This window comes from Drosophila sechellia, chromosome 2L, assembly GCF_004382195.2.
Source record: "Drosophila sechellia strain sech25 chromosome 2L, ASM438219v1, whole genome shotgun sequence".
Lineage (NCBI taxonomy): Eukaryota > Metazoa > Arthropoda > Insecta > Diptera > Drosophilidae > Drosophila > Drosophila sechellia.
In genome coordinates, this window is record NC_045949.1 from 8,880,391 (window position 1) to 8,904,268 (window position 23,878).

Sequence of the window (23,878 nt, forward strand, 5' to 3'; positions counted from 1 at the left end):
GCAGAATCCGTAGCGAAACTGATTTGCCGACGAAACCTAATGCTCGCACAGAGCCGGGCTCTGGCTTTCCACCAACAACAATAAGGGAAAATCTAACGAATGGGAAGTGCTGTTACGTATACGCCGCGTTGGCCGAGTGATAACAGGCGGGGACGACGGCCGACGGCCGACGGCCGACAGAGCGAGCCGAAGTGCAGCTTCGTTTTAAGCCAACCAAAGGACGCAGGATGCTGTTCATTGGTAGTTGTTGCTGCCGGTTGCTGGCTATGCCCGGTATCCTTGTTATGTTCGGAGGCTTGTTGTTTGCGTGCAACCGCAACCACAACAACAGACCGCAAAACACGCGACAAAAATGTTAACAGAGTCCAACCTGCAACACCATGCCCCAAAATCACCTTACAACGTTCGAGTTGCAAGCCGATTTCAACGTCGAACCTTTTGGCTCGTTCCGGCTGAAACTGAACCCTTTTAATAATAATCGAATTAAGATAAAATGAAAACAAAATCAAAACACATTTTTGCTTTCCGTTGGTTTGCTGCATATTGCTATTTCGAGCCAAGCATTTAATTAGACAAGTTAATTAAATGTATTTGCATTTCATTTCAAGTCCATGTGCGTATGTTGAGCGAAAAAAGTGCAATTAATTTGAGATATTCAATTTGCAAGCGTTGCTTATTCGATTTTCGCTGATGCAGGACCATCTAATTGAGGGTGATAATTGCGTTTTATGACTGACTGAGCTAGCAAAGCTGGTCAGTTGGGAGACGGTTAATTAAGAAGTTCTTTTCGAAGTTAACAGTGGAATTTTCGAATGGTTAGACTGCTAATATTTTTAGTTACTTATTTTTCGAAGTATTTCATTATGATTTTATTATATATTTTATATATATTATATATTTATTCCTTGATCCTATTAAATTAAGTGCACGAAAAAAGGTTTGATATTTTTAAACTAGACCTTGTTGTTAAGTCACTGTAATCATTCTCGACAATCTCTGGTCAGTTTTGACCAGACCAGAAAAAAAACGATGCATATCCGTCCGAAAGTTAGTCTATATATGGTATAGACGGATTGTATGCGATATGAGAGTGATGAATTCTCCCTGTTGGCCATACTGAACTATCTTAATGAACTCTTTCAAATCACAGACATCGCTCAATGCAAAAAACATTAAAACTAACAAGGCTAGACGGCAGACAAGATGACTGCTCTGTGACCCTCTCCCGGGATTCCTCTACACACCACACACCCAAGGAGAAACGTGCACCATTGCTTGGCAAGTTCACTGTGGAGGGAATCCCAGAGGTGATAGGCGGCGAGTGGGCGTGGTCGACTGTTGCGCCAGGATGTGACCAAAACAGGAAGAGTGGGTGGAGCGGGTGGATTAGGTGGTGACGAATGAGGAGGCGGAGGCGGAAAGGCCACAAAGGTCGTTGCAACACATTCGCTTCGTTGGGTCAAAAGTCAAGCGTTGGACGGGGGATCCCCTTGGATGCCAGCCATTACAACACTTTGTTGGCTGCTTTGTAAAGTTTTTCTCACCATGGAAAAAGTTTTTTTCTCTCTCTCCCAGTCTTTTTGTATTTTTCACGCCTTGTCCGAAAGTTTCCTGTTTTTCCCCTCTACTTGTTTTGCTATTTTTTCCCGCTGCCGCCTCAACAATGAAATTTTTGACTGCTGATTGTTGGCTGTTCAATGTTATTCTTCCAGTTCAATGCGAGTTAAAGTAGACAGAGCTATACAAAATAGAAAAAGGTATACAAAACCGGTCGGAAATATTGGACCTCCTTCTCTGGTACTTAGCCAAAGTCTGCAGCAAATTGAAAATGGAAAGTTTGGTTCCTGTTTTCCTGTGTAGATATATTCACAATTTCTTTTGCAGTTCGCCTGCGACTTTGGTTAAGTATGCCTTGCAGTCTAGTCTCTCTGCTAAGGACTGCCCAAATGAGGTAAAATAGTTTGGGGAATACTATCGGCAAAGTTTTTCCCCGGCTTGTCTGGGGAGATTTATATTTGGGATATGTGAGTTTACGAAAGAAAACAATACATGTACGAAAATCCGACCGAGTAATAAAACAAGATTAAAGATGAGAATCGAAAGTTTAATGGGCGGAGATTTTTAGACCCTTTGATGGGCGGGCAACAAACGTAATAACATCACGTAATGTGAGGGTTGAAAAAACCGCAGGCTGACGTCGCATTTCCATTTACCCAGCGGAGGCGAAAATGGAATGGATTTAAAACCAAGTCCCCATAAGCATGCATTCATTTTTCCAGCAATTTTCACACTCAAGCTGGCATGCACTTTGCTGCATTTCCCCCAGATGCAACCCCTCGTTTTATCTGACAGCTGCACTTACGCAATGTTACGCATAAGTGCCCTTTAGCACCTAGCAAGTTGAACATTTTTATTTCACTTTTTCTGGCAGTCGATGAGGGCTTATTATATGGAAAAACATTTGTGCTTTCCACCCACCTAATAGAAAGGACAGATACGTTTGCAAGATGTTCCCTGTTCCCCATAATTTTCTCCACCTAACGTGTGATTGTTTGAGTATTATTCAGGTGTCAAGTTTCGTTTAATTTAAATAACATTTTGTTTTCATTTATGTAAGCCCTTTAAAAATCAGTATGATGCAAACATTGAAACCATCGAATGAAAAACTGGATAATAAAAATTGCCCTGTCATTGCTACCTAATGAAAATTAGCATCTCCATCGGTTGTCAATACAATGACGATGGACCTCAAAAAATTCGCCGAAATCTGTCTGCACTTTATTAGCAATCATGACTTTGCGCGACTGATGAAACTTTTTCCCACTGACAAATTGACTTGCCACACGGCCTGAGAGCGAGCTGCCACGTTGTGCGGCTAATAACTCAATAAAGGAAGTCATGGCCTAAACCATCCGCCGCCACCTTCTGCGGATTTCCTTTGTGGCAAGGCAAGCTTAAGCCGATTTCCGCTTGTTTGTCACACAATTACAATTTGTCAGTTGAGGCTTAGGTCGTCGGGATTGCTTTTGTCCTTCGCCTGATTGGCTGGCAAAGGTGTATACATATATATCCCAGTCTAATGAGGGATAATCGCAGAGCAATAGGAGCAAAAGCAAGTAAGATGTAAAATAAAAAATATTTAAGAGACTTAGCAGCATCGACTTGGTAGCACTTTTTAAATTTATACAACACTGTAGGTATGTTCAAAAAAACTTAATTAACCATTGGCCTTAGCTTTATTTTACGCATATAAAACGTTTTTGAATATGTCAAACAATTTATGGAACTTTTATTTTAACCATTATTGCACAGTTGGCCGTAATATATCGATAACCAGTACAAATTGCTTTCATATGGCTAGGCGGTAACGCCTACAAGCCTAATGACCGCACGTAGAACATCTTGTCCTGCGGTCACCATAAATAACAGAAAAGCGCATTTGTCATACGACCTCCCTTCACCTCAAATCCCGCTTCCCGAGTCCCGATGCCCGATTCCCGATCCCCACTCCCCTGCCATTCACCTTTTGGCAAACTGCAGTCCTTGGCCTTTGTCCTGGACGTGTTGGGCTGTAAATCAGCTCATTAGTTAGTTGGCAGCACCTCGAGCTCGGCTAAGACCAGTCTATGAGTAACACGTAGCAGCTGCTACAGTGAGAAAAATATATACTGCTGGGTTAAGTTATATAATTTTAATTAGCCTAATCATATATAGTAATCTAAATAAAAAACTTGCAACAATTTTTATCTAATAGCATAAGCATATAAGCATAATTAATACATGAAAGGTAAAGGTTTTACTAACAAATGGATATTAGTGTGATGCAACTACTACACATGTGTTTTCATTTTAATTAAAAAAAACTTATGTTATTTCTAATTAAGTGTACTTTTTTCCGGTGTACTTGTTGGTGGCTTGTGCGGTCGCTCGTTAAGCTTCATTTAATCAAAACAAAAAGTTGGTCTGGTGAAAAATTACCCCATACACAAGAGGTAAGCGGCAGGCTAAAATGCCTCTTTGAATGCTAATAAATCTCGTTCGGTGCGTGGCTGGGCTGCATATCAACGCTTAAACCCGACCTTTGGCAGCGGCAAATATAATTTAAGCAGCCAAATATCTGCGAAAGTTGTTGGCCGAAAGTTTTGCGAGCGGGTCCGGCCAGGAATCAGAGTCGAAGGGATTTTCTTTTTAGTTGATGATAGCCGGGAGTTAAGCCAATGAAGGATTGGATTGGATTGATATGGGAGGGCGAGTGTGTGGGAGTTAATGAAGCACGCCGATTGGGGGTTACGGGGTCGAGAGAAATATGGCCAGTCAGCTGTCGATTAAGTTTAGTGCCTGATGATGATTGTTCCTGGGGGGTCGTGACCCCTTGCTGATTGTCCGAGTCCAGTTTCGAGTGAGTGTGCTGTTATTGTTTGAAACTAATCTTTAAAGATCATTAGCTTTGTTCGCACAAAACTCTTCATAACAATAATAATTCCCCAAATAGCCCTGAAGCTTTCCGTTGAGGAGTCGAAGGGTATGCGGTCCCCCCATTAATATATATATATTATATTTATATAAAGTGTCCGCGAAAGATGGCCAGCTATAATGACGTCAAAGTTGTCAGGGGTTTTTTCATATTGTTGCCTTCAACATTAACCTTACCCTTTTGCACTTTCGTGCCTGCCCCTCTTCACTATGATAATGATAATGAGCGTAATGGCAGCGGGTTGAGAGGTGAGAGCCTGGCTGATGACTCGGAGCTACTCCAAGTCCGCTAATCTTAATTACTTTTGTTTAATTACTTTGACGTCCTGCCCGCGACCATGACAAGCCAACTTCCAGCGTTTCGGTATTGTTTCCACTTTGAAACGCCCGGAGGTATGCAACGGCGTTGGCTGCCTTTAAAATAAATAATGTTTACTTATTATTTTTTGGCTGAAAAAGAATGAAGGCAAGGTAAGAAAAATTACCAAGTGAAAACTTTACGCAGTTAACAAAAGAACCCAGAATTTACCTTTTGCCTTACCGCCATAAGACAAATAAGGACCACATGCTTTTAGGCGTTTTAGCATCCTGATTGTTCGTACCTGACCTAAGGCACTCGGTAAAAAACTCCGGAAAAATACTTACGTATTTTGTAAACTAATTTAGAGATTAAAATCTTGACCCTACCGTGGAATGCCAAAGGGCTTGGCCTCCATTCGCTGCTCCGCGGAAGCCAAGCTAATTAGCATAATGTTGTTGATTTTTATTGCTGCACCGAAAAGTTTTGTCATTGACTTTGGTCAATGTTTGTTCAAGGCCCCTCCTATGAAAAGCCTCTGGCTATGCCTAAGGTTATGATAATTTAAAGTGTTGGACTTTTTCAAAATATTTGTCATGGCAAAATTTCAAAGCCGGGCAGGCTTAATACTGCCCATGAAATTGTTTGATAGCATATTAAGTGTCTGTTTGTGGGCTTCCCACAAAGTGTGCACTAAAACTTGTTTTTTTCGGACTACAAATAATTTATGAGGCCAATCAAAATCGCACAAGCTGAAACCAGAAAGACCTCAGAAAAGTGCCCAATATAAATTCCAACGAGGCCAACGAGGAAATACAAGCAGGAGAGAAACTTAATTTTTGTACTTATCTACACACTGGTTTTTTAATGCTCTTTATTTTCAGCATCCCAAAAACTAAGCATTATTTATACAAAATATTCTTAGAATAAATAAATTTAAAATCATTGAAATATAAATTTTATAATGTACAAAAGGACAGCTGATGAAATATTAAAATAAACAACAATTGCTGAGAGTCTCTTTAATAAGTTCATGTTACCCAGCTATGATAGAGCATTGTTTCACCTACGCCACTTCAGAATGTGTTATATAAGCCATGGCCCTTAAAAGTATGCAATAAATGTTAAGGCCATGCTGAGACAGGATGTGTGTGTTTAAAAGACGAGGTAGGTGGAATCTGCCAGGATCTGCAGAAACTGTAAAAGTGTATTTCTCCGACTCTTGAAAATCAGATGGAACCAGAAAGCCATCAGGAGGCGTTGAAAAAGCATTCATTTGACTATTCATTCAGACTGTTCAGTAGAATGCACCCAATGTATTTATAGGTTAAAGTAGGCTGTTAAAAAGATACAAAGGTCGATTGGGAAAATTTAACAAGCTGAATTAATTTTTTCCAAGAAAACATAGATAAACCAGAGATGGTCAGCGCAAAAACTATTATAGCTACTGGTGTGCTGAACACACTGGGCATTTCCTTTTTCGTGGCCCAGCCAAAGGATCGATGTTCGGCAGCTCCTCCCGTTGGAAAGTATATCTTCCTACTAGCCATACTTCTGCTCTTTTGGGATTCAGACATGATTCCAAGAAAATTGAAACCGTTTTCCCCACGGATTTTTGCCTGCGGAGATCTTTTATTCACGATCTTCTTCACCGAACTAATCCTGCTGGTGGGATGGTGTGGCTTCGAAAGGATGACCTACCGAGTTGTCTTTTCTGTGTGCAGTGGAAAACGTGGTTGCAATTACGGATTAATGACTTTCTGCAGCATCCTAGGTGCCGTTGGATCACTGTGCATTGTGCTCGAGGTGTTGGCTCCGCGGAAGATGAAGAATTTGGTGGGACAGAACAGTGGCGTCTTGCTCATTCCTCAGGACGCCGGACCAGTGTTCAAATGCATTCATGATGTGCAAACCTTTGTGTGGGGCGCCATATACTTTTCACAATTGACTCGGGAGGAACGTATTCTATCAGTGCACGCCTTCGAGGCTCAATTGCGCTACAAGAAGGGACAGGACGTACAACCAGGTGAACCGGCTGTCCAGGATTCCGGGAATCAAATGGACGCCGGAAAATCGGCGCCAGAACCGGAAATCGTCCAGGAGTTGTCCCCGTAAATTGTTTATTATTTATACAAATTTATGCCAACAGCTGTTGCTACCGCCGTCCTTATTGTTCCCATCCTTTCTTTTCGTTTTTTTTTGTGCGGAATCGGCATGGAGCGGTATACCTTTCATTTTTCGATTTTCCGGAATTCGGTCCTCCCATTGTTTGCTTTTCATTTTTTGCTCCAACTGTTTTCCTTGCGGTGGCCATTTTAATTTTCGCCTTTATTCCTCGCCTCGCCATCATCGTTGTTGCCATGTTAGCCGCAATTGATTTGCCGTAAATTGTATTTTTAATCTGTCCGACAAACGTTCGACATTCGATTTCGTTTCGAAATATGTTGAAAGCGATTCTGTTTGTATTTCTTTCTCCACTGCGGAATCGGGCGATTGGATCCAGGGGCGGGAGAAGGGTGTTAATGAGTGTGTCAGGGGTGTTGTTTATTCGCTAGGTAATTGACAGCGAATTGCAAGGCAGTTTGAGATTCGTTTCGCTTACAAAATAGAAAACTAAAAGTTGACTCGACCAAGGCTTTATAATCTTTCTTAAATGACTGGAAAGTTTTTTAACCTTAATTAGATTTGAGATAAGTTTTGAAATTATTAACCACTCTTTGGTAACTTTAAATACTTTGAATATAATTATTAAAATTGTTTAAAAAAATGTTTGATATAAACTATAAGAAAACTATTAAATAATAATTTTCAATACCTAACTTTTTATAATTTAAAACAAATTTTTTGTGAGGACTCTTCAGTTCAGAAGGGAAATTTTATTTCCAGAGCTTCACACCTAACACAAATATTTACACCAATTTATTTGTAGGCTTTTAGATGCAGTCGATTAAATTGCAAATTCTGTATTGGGCTGCTCATCAAAGGGCGGGCGTATAAAAATAAAGTGCTAGCAAAACAAGAGTCGAACATTATTTTTGGCAATTGCTTTGGAAATACTAATATGATTGACAGTTGCTGGAATCGCATTAATGTCACTCACACTCACGCGCCCCACATCCAAGCACCCCCATGTTGCCCCAGTGTTGAGTAATTGAATTTGTTTCTGTGTTGACTCGATGTTGCGATGTTGCGACTGAAGCTTGGAAAAGAAAAACAAGGGGAAGGTATATTAAATATTTCACATCTTATACGTCTGGGGATCGGATCAGCAAAAAGTCATGAATTGCCGGTTGTGTGTTCTTTGTCTCGTGGAATCTTCTCCATTGTTTGTGATTTGCTAGCGAAGTTGGTGGAATATCACTAAATTCTGATTAATGCGCTCAGTTATTTATGCTATAAGTGTTTCATCTTTTATATTTATAAAAATTATGCCTTTAATAGCTGCGTTTCTTTAATATCTAAGTAACGGAACAATTTCCAAGGCCAATTGAATGACCCATATTTTACCCCTAACTAACTCTACGCGCTGAAATCAGAGTAGTATATAGCTTAGCAGATTATCTTCACACACTCTGTGATACCGAAACACCGCCCCCGTGGGCATTATACCAACTTAAATGCCAAGTGTCGTTAGTTGCTCACTGCTCCAGAATGGGTGATAAGATGGATTTTTGGGGGTCTTTGCAGGTTTTCGGGGGTTCTGTCAACGAAACGGATGGATAAGAAGTATGTGAGCTTCTGGCAGACTGCGTACATATGCTAGCACATTTTTAAATGTGTTTGTGTCAGGCTGAAGTCGTGACTGCAGTAAATTCCTGACTACCCAAAAATTCTCAGATAACGAAGAATGGCAAACTTGATAGAAATGAGCATTTCAACATTTTCAACTTAAGCTGGAAAAAATATATATATGTACATATATGTATGTGAAATAACCCAACAAGGAACATGAGACAGGGAAACTGGCAATGCATGTCTGCAATTTTTTAAGCAAACATTTTATTTGCTCAAATGCTAGAAAAAAAAAAACAAAAACATCGCCATTGAAGATGGAGTGAGAATGGAACTTGAGACACACAACCCACATCAAAAGAGCAACTTCTGCATTTTTCCCCAGTTCACGTTGTCGATGTTGTTGCTCCTGTTCCTTTAGTTGTTGTTGACTTGCGCTCCTGTTGACATTTTGATACAAATCTTCAATAAAATAAAAGCAGCTCAAGTGGCCATACCGTAAACAACAAAGGAAATGCGACCAGTAGGGAAAAACTTGGGAAAACATTCTACGTGGAAGAGGTGTGGGGCGCAGACATAAAATAACCGAAAGTACTAACCGAAAACTGCTTGTAAAATGGTGGAACTATTTTCTGGGTAATGTTGATTGGCAATATATCTTAAAGCAATAAAATATTTTAAGTTGAATTTTATATCCAGAAAATATCATATATGTATACTCAAGTTCGTTAAGTAAATTTATTCCTTTTCCATGTGCCTGTTCTTGTTGTTCTTATTCAGTACTCGAAATTTAAATAGCAAGCAATCAAAAAGCATACTGTTTACTGTTTGGTATCAGTAGATCACAGTTGCTACCATTCACTTTGTTTATTTTGTTTAATATTATAATAATCGTCTATTATTTATCGTGCAGCTAAATACATAGAACTTACATAAGTATTTACAGCTTGGAGTGTGAAATCTCAAATGGACTTAAAAGTCGTAACGATTAATTGGCCGCGACAAACCCTTTTGGACACCCTAATCCGACGATTCAATTCGGACCGTCGTCCTGTCTGAAAGTCCTTGGTGTCATCTGTCCCAGGAAATCTTTTTCGTTTTTGGCGGACTTGATGTTGCTCCCCTCTTCGTCTGGTCGGGTTTTTGTGACTGTGGTCAAGCATATGGCACACAACACAGAACAACATGCTATTTCGTCCCCACACAGATACACACTCACACACACATGCGGTGGGCAATCACGTAACAACAACAACAGCGAAGCCGAACAAAAAGTTGTTAGCCAATTTACTAAATGTCCAGTGTGTGTTGAATTGTTGAAGCTCGTTTGCCGCTTTGTGTACTTTTTCGTGTTTCGTATTGAATAACAAATTATTTGTGGCATATGTTTAGGGGCTGGCAAGGACCAAGGACCAAGAACAGGAGCTGAGTGGGCGTTAAACGACTTGTTAGCCAGTCAGTCATGGATAGTCCGATGGTCTGACAACTTGTTTGCCCGCCCGAGATGGACATGGAAAAGAGTAAATAAGTTGAAAACTGGAATTAGTCCGTTTAGTTGTGGGATAGTTTAATGTTCTCCATGGACTTTGGGAGTATCAGATGAAGTTAAAGATCAAAAGTAGTCGACTTTTCCGGTTCTTTGCTCAACTATTGTTGAACCCAAACCGCTTGAGTCTTCTACCTCGATACGTGAGTGACTTACCAATGAATATGAAGCCACAAAACGAGAGCCGGCCCAAAAATAGAAGCGTATAACTTTTAATACAATTTGTAGGCTCTGACTTCAGCCCAGGCTCTTCATTAGGATTTTTATTTCTTTTGGATATTTTATAGCTTGCCAAAAACCGAAGAATTTATTGCCGCAAGTTCAAAACGTTTCGATGGCTGGCATTTTTCTGAATCGACCTCGACACGCTTGCTGCATTTTCAATTGCATTCCCAATAAATTGTTTCCAGCCTCGAGTAGTTCCGCTTCCTACCTCTTTGACTTTGCCAAATTGGCGAACATAAAAGGGGAGCAAAATATCCGCGTTACACTTAATTTTCCCATGACTCTGGTGAACTGCACCAGAGAAATGCGTTTGTGGTTGGTGGGGGGAGCTCCATTGGGCGCAGAGTGGGCGTGGCAGGATGTAATTAGGCGCTGTTAATTAGGTCGTAATTGGAGTTTTTCACTGAGCCCCAAAGCGGTCGAGGGTGACTTCCCCAAGGACATTACTTATGTGTAATAAAAGGGTGAATAATCGCAGTTGGATGCTATGCGCGCAACGAGAACTGATGATATTTTTTCGAAAGGATGCTAGCGATATTAAAATTGGGTTAAAACTATTAGGAACGTCTTTATTTTTCTGACATGATGCAATTCAGATTCCAAGATAAGAAGGAATGGAAAATTTAACTTCGTTTCATATCTACAGTTATTAGGTATTGTAAGAAGTTATTGCATTAATTTAGTAGAGATGCCTTAACGACCTCCGCATATACATAAATAAATATTGGCTATGTGTTTTGTGAAACAATATAAAAATTTTTAATGAATTCAAACTGATCAATTAAAACAATTTTTTTTAATTTAAGATCAGTTTTTATTTAACAAAAGTTTACGGTTGTTAACCAACCCTACTAAAAACCATAAAGACTCTATTAATTGCGCTTCCCATATAGGATATGGGACCAAAACTGCTCCCAATTAAAGACACATTGATAGTGAATAAGCAGAATTTATTTTGTCGATACGTGAATATCGTATAATTATATAGTCACGTGTAGATAAGTTACACAATGATATGGCGAAACCTTTTATATTTAAATGTTTGGTTTACAATAAATAATGCTAGCAAGTGCCGATCCAATCGTACACTAAGAATTCCTAGGCTACTGTTTTTATAGATTCAAAATAAATCAAATTTAAGTGAAAAGAGTATTTATCTTTATGGCCGTGCTCATGACTAAACATAGCACACTCTATTTAAAGCAATGAACATTTGTATAACTTTGCACAGATAATCTGAAGTGCCGTCCAAGATTTTTAAAATGTTTAAATTTTAATATAACTATCTGACGAGTATCACGAATACCGAATAATAAGAATTCAGTTCTTCCTAATACTTGCTAAGCTAGGTCAGTAAAACAGCACAACAAAGCGAATATATATTTATTTAGAATATTTTGTTGTTGTATTAATACTATAAATTCTCTTTAGAACTAAGCCTAACTTTTATTACTTTTATTTTTATTTTAACTAAGCTATCTGACCAGTAAAAAACGACAAAAAAATAATTATATATATTTTGTGTTCAAAGTAATAAATAAGAAGTACTCCATGCATCGCAGTGCACTGCGATGTAGTGTACAGTGTACACTGCAGTGTAGGGAAGATTCTAGTGTCCGTCACATCCTTGGGCACCTGCTGCTGAGTCCCGCTTAAAAACCTAACTAAGCTTCAATTGGGCACTGCCCTGCCTTTTATAACGCGGCTCAGCCAATGAGAGCCAAGATATAAAGTTGTTAAAATCCAAAGTGGGTGGGCAACATAGGGGTTGCTGTTTAGAAAAGCCACTGTTAGGCAACAAAAGCTTTTTGGCGAAACTTGAAAGCTGGATTGTTAAGCATATTCCTGCAGGGGAAAATATACCGCTATTTAAGGAAATGTAAGCCAACAGTTCTGTTAAGGATATTGTGTGAAAGGCAATAATGGGAAATTCAGAAAGTTTAACATGGAAAAATTCTCTTTAAAAATAAGTCTGTTATGTAAATAACAGGAATGTAATTTAACTGAATTTAACATTTATCTTTAAATAACATAACTGTTACTCCAAACATTAAATAATATGTTATACCCAAAAAACGGAAACGCATTAGAAACGAATGCAATTATTTTAAGAACATAAATTGCACTGACAAAATATATATACTAAATATTTGCAGTATAATTACATTAGTTTTTTAATGTTGTTAAATAAGTACTTAGCCTGTCTTTATAACCCACAAATCTGTAGAGTTCCTCAAAATTGGTTGCGTAAAAATGGAGTGGCAATAGTAACATCCATTTGGCATTCGATACTTTGGCTTTTGTGGTTAAAACAAATTAAGTGGAATTAATTTGACTTTGCCTGGCTTTTCACCTGTGCATCGGCACACTCACTCGCACACTCAACCGTGTGTTTGTGCTTGTGCATTTATGATTTCCGAAAAAGGCCTCGGAAAAGTAAGTCTGGAACAGGCTTTGTTTGTAGTGCTCGTTTTGCTGTCTCGCTGTTTCTGACATTTCGAGTGGTTTTCTCCCCCGCCCCATGCATTAAATATTCATCATGGAAAAAGCACTGGCAAGTGGATAAGGTGGAATAAAAAAAATGGGAGAGCCCAATACGTATTGCCCATGTATCCATATAGGATATGTTTATGGTAATTTATACTCCGGTGCGGAGATTGAAATTCATGTAAATAAATTGCACCTGTAAAAATAATTAAAGTTGAAATCGCTCGCTGGCTGGCTAAAATATGAACTCCACCTTTCACTTGCCAGTGCATAAATTTACTCGCTCGCATACCCATTTATATCTGGGCTGCGATATATACGGTAGGGCTACTTGTTATTTGTTATATAGTGGCAAGCAACAAAAAAATTGGAATAAAATAAAAAGAAAACTTTCCGCCAGACGAGGAGCACTCGAAGTTGTGGGACCTTCGTCCCGAAGTGCGGGAACGTCGCTTCAAGTGGACTTCAGACGGCCAGCAACAACAACAACAACAATTGGGGTGGTGCAATAACAAGGACGATCCACGTGCAAAAATTCTTTTGCTATTTTTCAATGGGGGTGACCTGCTCCTCCCAGGTGCGACGCCAACAAATATTTTTATAATTTCCTTTTCGTGGAAATTTGCATTTTTCTGTTGCGTTGCTTTGTGTTGTGCCTGCCATTTCCGCTTTGCGCTTTGCCACTTTGCCATTTCCGGTTTTGACGGCTCGGCGGGAATTTCTATTCCTTAGCCATAATTGCAAAGTTCCCGCTCCTGCGGCTCCTTGGGGCCTCAGCTCATCCCACAGGCTGTCCGCAAACAATTCCGAGTGATTTTCAATGTGTATGTGAATGAAATTAAGCAATTCCAATTTACCTAAGGTCCTTTCCCGCATCACTGAGTTGACTTAATGATTTCGCAAATGCAATAGCAAGAAAATTGTTTGAGACTTATGGGACTCATTTGAACAACTCCAATGAATAATTACTGGTTGTTTTATTAAGAAGCCTTCAAATTACGGAATTTCAGTTAACTGTAGCAAATATGAACTCAAACATCTATTTAAGAATTAAAGCCGCATTCGCTACTTTCGACCAGACAACTCGCTTTGCATAATAACACCCGTTGACAATTGATTACGCATTACTACAATTTATTTATTAACATTAATATATCAATTTGTATTTAATTCATCCTTCCTGTGAAACAGAAATTTATTTGTCATTTATTAAATCTTTAATAATTGGCACGGTCTCTGTGTCAAGCCAACAAGCCTAATTAACATTTAAAATTATCAGCTGACATAAATTGTTTGATGGCCATAAATATTTGTGCCGACGAGCGGAGGCAGAAAACTTTGCAGACAAGGCAATGAAATGCACAAAAGGACAATAAGGGCCCCAGTTCCGATTGCCGTTTTCCCCTTGCCGCAAAAACAGAAAGAGACGGCAACGCACAGCGCAGAAAAGAGACGGCAGCGAATAAAAAACAAATATATCAAAGCGAGCAAGGGGCATAAATGTAGCGTAATTTAAATAAAATTGCATTAATATGTTCTCTCCACCAAAAAGGATCTCCAGCTGCAGCCTGTGTCCTGGGCAAATTTCCAGCCAAGAGAAGAGCTATTCGTGCCTTCCCCGGATCTGCCGGCCATAATTCATCTGGGAGGCAACAAAAACACACACAAACACACACCACACAACTATCGCCGGACCTCTGTTGCTCAGCAAATTTACACCAAAAATCAAAAAGCAATAATGATGCTCGAAATCTGAACAGCCGGGTCCGGGTCCGGGCTCGAGTCCGGGTTGTGCCTGGCGAGATGCGGACGGGAGGTGTGAAAAGTGGGCATGTCTGGGCCACTATAAATGCATGAGTGTGTGTTTGGGCTACGTGGCAAACTTTTCGAGTATTTGTCGTTATAAATTTGACATCAATTGCCACGGCATGTGACCAACGAAGGTCTGACAGTCCAGGAACAAGCCAGGCGGTTCCAGAGGTGGACGGGCTACGGCTGAAGGAACGAAAAGACGGTGAAGCCCTGCTGAGGATGTGAGCCAAATTGCGAAAAAAAAAACCAGGCTCGATTTAGATAGGGTGTGAGTAAATTTAAAAGGAAAAATATTTAATAAAGTGTACCAACTAAAACTCTTTACTCTTACATTAAAAAAAGGGAATACATAGCCGCTATAGTCGAGTTACTCGATCGTAAAAAAGAAATTTCAAGGTTATCAGCAGAAATTTCCAAATGATATAAAAAAATCAAATAAACTTCCAAAAGTGTGGAGCTGAAAGATTTGAGCGGCTTATGGGCGTTACAGTGGGCGTGGCCAGAAGGTTCTTCACATATAAATAGACAGAAATTTAAAAGAAAAACGAAACAATTAAAACAATAATAATTTTTATTGCACAACAAGGAATTTTAACAAAACTTAAATTGTTTTTCATTTGCTTTAATGCGAACTTTTTCCATTCATTATTATTTCACTCTAGGGTAATCTTATTATTACAAGACTAATTTGTTATTGGTCCCAGCGGATTTATAAATTTTGCTTTTGGTAGCTATGAGCAAATCACATTTCCAGTCGATTCAGTTCAGTTTAAAGTTTGACCCAGACTACATCGTACCATGTCGAGTAAAATTATATTTCTGTTTTTTCTTGTTTTTATTCAACACTGTACAGACATAAACTGTTCCAAGGGATTGGACAATATTAGAGAGGACTACTGCGAAATATATTTGGGTGAATTTGGCGAAGACAGAAAATGCTCAATCGCTTATAATATAGTAACCACTGAAGATTATCAAATGAAATTAGTTTTTCTTAAGCTACAAATCAATTGGACAAGCCCAGTGTTTCACCGCTGGAATATTTTAAAAATTTCTAATGAAACTAATAACGAACTTGTTACAATTTCTGTGCTTGGAATTCGAAGTGAAGTCGATATGAGAATAAGCCCTGCCTTACAATACCTAAGCCTACTTGGCATTCGAGAAATAAGTAGTTACGATATTTACCTTCCATCCGTGCTGATAACTGAGATGGATGTACATCACGTAAATGGACCGAAAATGGTAACTTTTAAATATTTATATGACAGTCCAGACAATTCTGTGACTACAAATAATTACATTCGGAAGACCATGAACAACACCGAGAAAATCAAAATTTATTATCTTAACACTTTTGAAAAAACAACACTAACAATGGAGGAAAATATTTTTCATGGCAAAGATAAGCTGAGTGCAGTAATATTTACTGGTTTAAATATAGAAGGTTTGACGGATAAAACCTTTGAAAATGTAACAAGTTTGAGTACCCTTATTTTCGATTATGTCGTTCTAAAAGATCTTTCATTTTTGAGGTTAGTAAAAAAGAGTCTCGTTTATCTTACGTTAATGTCTGCCTGCATTTCAGATCTCCTGCGCTTCAGGCATCATTAAAATATTGCATTATGAAGGTTGAGAATACGGTTGACTTAAAGAGCTTTGCAAATTTCACGAATCTTGAAATTATAGAAGTGAACCGATACAAAGCATTTAAAAGTCTTACTGCTTTTATATGTGAAACATATAAAAGTCACTGTAAATTTACATTAGGAATTAATGGAGTTGCATGCCCCTTAAAATGCAATTGCTCATATAATCGAGACAAGTCCCAGTTAGAAATTGATTGTTGGCAGAAAAATCTCACAACTATTCCATTGCTACCAATTCCGAAAAAAGGAAATTCAGCTCTGGTGTTTCAGAACAACCTGCTGACTGAACTCCCCTATAATTCATTGGAGGGTTATCGGAACATAAAAAGCTTGGACGTGTCATACAACCAACTAACTAGTCTAAGCATAAGCCAACTGCCTGAAAGTCTTCACTATCTGGACATCAGACATAATAAGATCACTACTCTAAGCCCAGAGGTTGTTGAATATCTATACAGTGTTAATATTTTCAATCAGTTTGGCAACAAATGGATTATCTACTGCGATGAATACCACTTACAAGAATTTTTTTGGTATAAAGCAAAATTGTTACGCATAAAAACATCAAAATTTGAGACAATAATGGAAAATATTGAATTAAGTACAAAAGGCTCATTTGTGGAACATTTCTTTGTTGAGAATATAGATCTATTATACCAAGAAGCAAATGAAGATGAAATAATAGACGCCTTTGGCCAGTCGGATAAATACTTTAATTTAAAGTTAATGGAAGCTTTAAATCACGCCATTTGGCTGTTTTCTGGGGAGTTCGATGAAATTATCCTCCACCATCTCAACGCGCCCTGTCCTTACAGGTGCTCTTGTTGTTTCGAACGGCTTACAGATGAATTCCTCATAAATTGCCAGAATTTGACTCTTGACTCTTATCCAAGGCTGCCGAACTCGATTCCGTACAACACGACCTTATATCTTGATGCAAATGAAATAACAAAACTGACTAATACCGAATCTGTAATCGTTTCTGGTCATGCATCGATACAGAAATTGCATATGGCCCAAAACCTGTTAAGAGAACTTCCGCTACACCTGCTCCCAGAAAATATAACGTACCTCGATGTACGCAATAATCTATTAAAGTATCTGGATGATGGTGTGATAGCCTTCCTTGAATATCGGGAGAACATTACTAAGATAGAACTTTCTGGGAACCCATGGGAATGTAATTGCAAGGCAAAGGCCTTTCTATCTTTTCTCAGGAAGCACGAGCCGATGGAATACGATACAGTCCTGCGCCGCGTTGAAATAACTCAGGATATGTGTCCTGAGGACTGCATTTGCTGCGTCGACACCTCCAATCCCGACTCGCTCGCATTTATGGTCGACTGCAGTGGAAAGGAGCTTAGCGAAATACCACCATTACCTACGCCAACATATGGACAAACAACGCTTGTGTTTGAAAGGAATAGTCTCAAGAAATGGCCATCCAGCTTGCTACCAGGATACTCAAGTGTGACCCGATTTTATTTGGCCAACAACAGACTTTCCGATATTGATCAACTACCAGACAAACTTGAATACCTGGACATCAGTAACAATAATTTCTCTGCTCTCGACGATCGTGTACGGGGATTTCTTCAGAAAAGAATGAATTGCTCCCAGCTGCAACTTTCACTCTTTGGAAATCCGTGGACTTGCAGATGCGAAGAGAAGGACTTCCTGATATTCGTAAAAGAACAAGCGAAAAATATCGCAAATGCCTCAGCTATTCAATGTAGTGATACAGGAAGATCGTTGATTGAAGTCGAAGAGACAGATATATGCCCCTCGGTCCTTATCTACTATACCTCCCTTGCCGTCTCTTTGCTGATCATCGCCTTGTCAATTAACTTCTTTATCTGCTTCAGGCAACCCATAATGATCTGGTTCTACGAACACGAAATATGCCTCAGTTTGGCCGCCCGACGGGAACTCGACGAAGACAAGAAATACGATGCATTCCTATCATTCACCCACAAGGACGAGGAGCTTATCGAAGAGTTCGTGGATCGACTGGAGAACGGCAGGCACAAGTTTAGGCTATGCTTCTACCTACGAGATTGGCTGGTGGGGGAGTCCATTCCCGATTGCATTAACCAATCTGTCAAGGGCTCAAGGCGCATTATCATCCTGATGACGAAGAACTTCCTGAAGTCCACCTGGGGTCGCCTCGAGTTCAGACTGGCGCTGCATGCAACATCGAGGGATCGGTGCAAGCGATTGATCGTTGTCCTTTATCCTGATGTTGAAAATTTCGATGATCTAGACAGCGAGTTGAGGGCGTACATGGTGCTTAATACATACCTGGAAAGAAATAATCCAAACTTCTGGAACAAGCTAATGTATTCGATGCCGCATGTCAGGCTTTTGAAGAGAAGTCTTTCAGATGCAGAAACAAAGGTATAAGAAAAAATATTCAACAAATGTTATTAAAAATATATTGGACTTTGGTCGCGTTTTTCGATCAAATCTGACAAAATCTATTATATCCTTTGTCTTTACAAACATAATTGCGATAAATATACTCTTGTGCAATATAAAAGTTATAAAAAGTATTGACTTTTGTATTTCGTAGCCTTAATACTGAGTTTAGAAACTTAAAAAAAATTGAATTTAATTTTAGCGGCTTCTACTAGCTTTTACAAGCTAAGTTGTGCACAACTTAAAATATGTGGTATCCCTGAAAGATTCAGTGAACTAGTAAAAATGTTCCAAAGCTCTGTATTCAGCCCTGAACTTATGGAATTTCACCTCAGGGAGGGCTTTCAAAAACAAAAACCGAGCTCTTATAATTCTGTATAGTATTATTATTTTTAAAAACTTCAAAGATAAACCTGCGTGTATTTATACATTTTACACATTACTTGTGTAGCTTTTGAAAAAGCTTTTCTTAAAAGCTTGAAAAGATTTAGCAAATATTGAAACTCATAAGCAAGTGTATAGCTTAAAATAAATGTAAGATTTTGAATGTAAATTTTCATTGCTATATTTTAAACTATTCTTTAATCAATTAAATTTTTCTTCTCTAAATAAGTTACATTTTTAAACACATTTTAATAAAATACTAAAGAAGTAATAGATTTTATATTAGATAGGTAAAGATAATTCATATACGAATTTATTACTTATTTATGTCTTATATGTAAGTCTAAAATCCCCAATAACTGAAAGTTGACCCTTAACGACAATTTCCGAGGGCTAATGATGTGTGAAATTCTTACCCGAGACAAGGTGCCACTTAACTTGAACTTCTGGTGGAGGAAGCTCCCTTAACACCCCTAAGGATTCACTTGGAGCTACCCTTCGTTTTGTTTTTTCAATCGCTCGCGCCTTTGCAAAGGACATAAACAAAAGTGCAAGCGATTCATCGGATGAGTTGAGCAGGTGCAAGTACAGGCAAAGGTGCTAGAGGGTTGGTTGGGTTGGGGCTGGGATTTGGTAAGGGAAGGGATGCAGCGAGGCGATGATGGGGACTCCAATTTGAAATGCACATCACGTTTTTAGCCACTTTTTTGGCGACAGGCGGCAGACGCAGCGGATGGTCGACAATTGCGGCTGGGGGAATCGCGTGCAGACTAAACCATGGCACGTGTGCTCCACCACTGGCATTGCCCGTATCAATCTACATGCCTTCCCTGCAGGAGTGGATTTTAAAATGCATATTACTTTTTATAGTATCTTGCACATTTTTTGATGTATTATTATTCAATCAGTGACGCAACCTGCAAAAATGTTATACACAAAATGTGTACAATGATTACCGTTTGTACGAACAATCCACGTGCAATTAACATATCAACAAAATGAGGTGGGTTTCTCCCCTTTTTTGAATCCAAAATTAGATAATATTTTTAGCATAGTTATCCGCTTTTCTAATTATATTCTCTTGGCACATTATTCCAATTGGCACATTTTATTGTTTACTTTATTTCGAAAGTTGGCGGCCAAAGTTTTCGTGCTCCTTCGCAGTGCTGAATTTTTTGGCTCTCATTTAGACCAACTTTTCGCATTTGGCCAGCAATTCAGTTCGCAGTTCATATATTGCTGTCGTTCTTTGAAATTTATGCTGACAGTTGTTAAAATTATGCAAACATTTATTTGAGTACGTTATGTGTTTGTTATCATGTTTGCATCAAACAGGATGTTTTAATTCAACTGAAATGAAAGCTACATAATTTTGACCTCTTATAGACGTCAATTTAAAAAATAAACTAACAACCATCTAAAGTTATATTCCAGCAGTTTTTTTTTTAATTTAAGTTCATTCCTGTGCTTTTCCTCAAAGCGGGAAATCCATTACATAATCGGAGTACAGATCCCCGGGGAGCTACTCCTGCAATAGATCATCATTTGCATGTCTTATAAACGTTCTACAAATTTTGGGAAAACACAAGGGCAGAAAACGGAAAGCACTTTAAGGCATACAAAAAACTCGATTGAAATATAAAAACCACAAGAACACAAAGAATAAAATACGGAAACGGAAAAGAGAAAAACCGAGGGGGGTAGTCAGGTCATAGGACAACACACTAAATAGAAGGCAAATTTTATTTGCATGCGGCTTTTCAATTCGTCCAAGAACATAAAACGCAAGCCAGGGGAACCTTCGGGGAACCCTTTCGATGATGGAAAATAAAGTAGAGTTGTAAAACGAGAACGAAAGCTCAGTGAGCGAGTGAGAGGAAGCGAGAGTTAAAGCGAGATGGGGCGAAGGAGGCGCGGCGTCTTAACAATTTCCTGCCAACTTCTGCTTCATTGCATATTTCCGTTTCCTCCAGACCGGACTAGTCTCCAACCCCCTCGGCTCCTTTTACTTCTGCGTCCTGAGGCCTTGCACATATGGAAAAGCGACGACAGCCGCCTGGAAAAATTCCCTTTCTTTCTCCAGCGTTTTCCTCCTTTACGATTTGCAATTATTTTTGCTCATTTCAGCAGAAGCAAATATGCCCACAATTCCTTGAGGGACTACTGGCAGACAGTCCTGAGTCCTGTCAATAAAAATAGTGGCAACTTTTCCTTCCCTCACTTCTTGTCTATAACGATTTGCATAAGTTGATATTTTTCGAGTTGTTTCACTTTGACATCCCTCCATCTAGACTTCGATTCGTGTTCGTGTTTTGTGTGCTCAGTTATTTGTCCGCTTGAATAAAGTCCTCGGAAGAATAGGATAGGGATGGTATGGTGTAGATTTACAACATGGAAAGCATTTTAGCTGCAGCGGAATCAGACTTGCATTCAGTCTGCCACTTTTCTCCCACTTCACATCGACTCTGGCCAGATTTCATTGCTTCGGGGAGGTAATGACAATTGTCTTCGGAGTCCTCTACTGAGTGGTTTATTAATTCCTGTAAGAGGAGCAGGACGAACATGGCTTGGAGCCGAACTGAAATGGAGAAGACAATAAGTCAAAGTTTAGAAGGAAAGTGAAAAGTGAAGGAATGAAGAAAGTAATTGCATCAAACTGCGTTAGGTCAAAAAAAAGTCACAGTCAAAATATATAGTACATTCTTTATTCATTTTGCTTTAAAAATTTTTAAAACCAATATTTTAAACTCACGTAATTTTAATGTGAATAAATTAAGCTGATTTAAATCCTTTGGCTTAGATTGCTTTAAGCCTTATTCGGGTTAATTAAATTTTAAAGTCATTTTCTAATAACATCCTTCTGTCAACATGTGGCGTAAACCCTCATTCCTGGCTTACCAAACTCATACCTCCGCCTTTCCGAATTTTCCCAAATTGCCCACGTAAAAAGCAGAAAAACAGGATGCTCTTGGGCAATTGGTGAATGAAAATAGAAAAAGTGCCAAAACATTTGCCTTTGAAGGGGAGTCCACCGACACCACACCGATTGGCCTTCCCATACTCCTTCAATCGAGCGTGTGCAGAAAATCAAAATAAAACGCTTTTCGTTTCATTTGCAATGAAATTTTCGCAAGTGCTGGCTGGGCCTGTCTTTGTTTTGTCTGCTCGCCTGCCATTGAATGGAAATTGTTTTCCAATACAGTATTGAATACAGTATACAGAATACTACTGTATGGTATATAGAGTCTACCACCCATAGCAGTTTCGGGCATTTCCTATGCACGTCATGTGGGCAATCAGCGCTCATGTCCATGGGATACTTTCTTCTGGTTTTAAGCCCCATTCCTTTCTGTTTGGGATATCTATTTCCAGTTTTATTTCTCACTCGGCTCATGAATATTTAACTGCCAACAATTGACTATGATTGTTATGTTTGTTGCTGCCTTGTGTTTTACAATTAGAGGGGATAGAGAGGAAAGAGGGGCTCGGGCGAAAGCCCACAGGGATTTTGGGGATCGGGATTGATTTTCTCAATGGCTTTATATTTTTCATTTATCAACTTACGTTTTCCTGCTTTGCCTGGCAAAGAAATTGCAATTTTAACGCATGACAGGACATTCTCAATGCGCTCCAAGCAAAAAATACAAAAAAAATCGCTTACAAGCAGTTCAGCCATTCTCTATTTTCCTACTTAGACATCGTCGCGTAATCGAATATAAATTGAATTTTTCACAACAAATGGATTTTCCTCAAGAGCTTTTCTTTACCAGGTTACCCCTCGTCTACATTCAAATGAAATAAGCATAAGATTAATAATATGCATTAAATTTGAGCGGACTTTTATTTCGTTTTGCTGACTAGAAATAACATGTGTCCTTAAAGAGTGTGGCAAATTTATTACAACTGGCACATATGAAATGGATATTGCAATAAATTTCAATTATATAATTTTAATAGACATAAAATAAATAAATGAACCTGGAAGTTTTTTATACTTACCATATCTTTAAAGAACCTTATTATTTTTTTTACAGATATTGTATGTCTTGGGTTCAGTTAACTTATTTCTAAAAATATTTCGTAATTTTGTTCACGCATTTTTCTTTGTACATTTTTACTTTTTTGTGTCTGATTGAATATTTTGTTCGTTTTCCATTTTAAGCTGTCGCCAGTACTTGTATATTTTCTCTCCACGGCGTGTTTTGCACTTGATGCATACATATACTTTGCATTTATTGTGGCCAGACCAAAAATAATGTAAGCTAGTCACGTCTAGCCACTTGTGTCCTGAGCCCAAGCTCCAGCCTTTTCCAGCTTTTCCCAGGTTTTCCCCATCTAAGGACGCCATGCTCTCGTTTCCAGCTCGTGCCTTCACATTCACTTAGTGCAAGGCTGTGCCAAACCTCTTTTGCATATTGATATGTCTCCTGCGAAATCCGCTTACCTTGCACACATTTTTGGTGCCAAATTAAGACCTATTTTTGCAAGAATATATGAGTAAGTGTTTCGACTTATTACTGTCCCTGAAGATAACATTTCGCATTAATTGTTACCTCAAGTATTTTCAGAGCTTCGTGCTCAAGCGCCGTGTCTAGACGAAAGTTTTCGTCAGGTAACAACCGAAAACAAATTAAAACAAACGAAAACATTTTGGAAAACTGACCAACCCCAAGCACCCGATGCCCAAATAAATGGTGCCCTTTGAAATGTTGTTGCAAATGGTTAGCTCGTGTCCCATAAAAGTGCACATAAAATCAAAAAGGGGAAAAATGTGCGGGCCTCCCCCTACCGATTCCCAAACATTTTCGCATGGCACGCCAAGCAATTAAAGCGGCCCATCCAAAACTCCAACTC

At 38.9% G+C, this 23,878-nt stretch overlaps 2 protein-coding genes across 2 annotated transcripts; both read left to right on the forward strand.

Moving 5' to 3' along the window:
* The first annotated feature begins 6,190 nt into the window (after positions 1-6,190).
* On the forward strand, positions 6,191-6,913 carry LOC6611781. The gene has a single exon (XM_002036268.2). It carries the CDS (start codon positions 6,191-6,193, stop codon positions 6,884-6,886), a length of 696 nt encoding a protein of 231 aa, XP_002036304.1. The 3' UTR covers positions 6,887-6,913.
* A 6,090-nt stretch (positions 6,914-13,003) lies between these two features.
* Positions 13,004-18,625, forward strand: LOC6611782 (protein toll). The gene is made up of 5 exons (XM_002036269.2): positions 13,004-13,082; positions 13,162-13,287; positions 14,470-14,577; positions 15,427-16,108; positions 16,162-18,625. The coding sequence occupies exons 1-5, from the start codon at positions 13,004-13,006 to the stop codon at positions 18,623-18,625; spliced, it is 3,459 nt and encodes a 1,152-aa protein (XP_002036305.2).
* The last annotated feature ends 5,253 nt before the right edge of the window (positions 18,626-23,878 follow it).

Coding starts and splice junctions, on each gene's coding strand:
- LOC6611781 (XM_002036268.2), top strand. CDS start 6,191: ATGGTCAGCGCAAAAACTATTATAGCTACTGGTGTGCTGAACACACTG.
- LOC6611782 (XM_002036269.2), top strand. CDS start 13,004: ATGAACTCCACCTTTCACTTGCCAGTGCATAAATTTACTCGCTCGCAT. Junction 13,083..13,161: donor TCTGGGCTGCGATATATACG/GTAGGGCTACTT, acceptor ACTTTCCGCCAG/ACGAGGAGCACTCGAAGTTG. Junction 13,288..14,469: donor CAATAACAAGGACGATCCAC/GTGCAAAAATTC, acceptor TCTGTTGCTCAG/CAAATTTACACCAAAAATCA.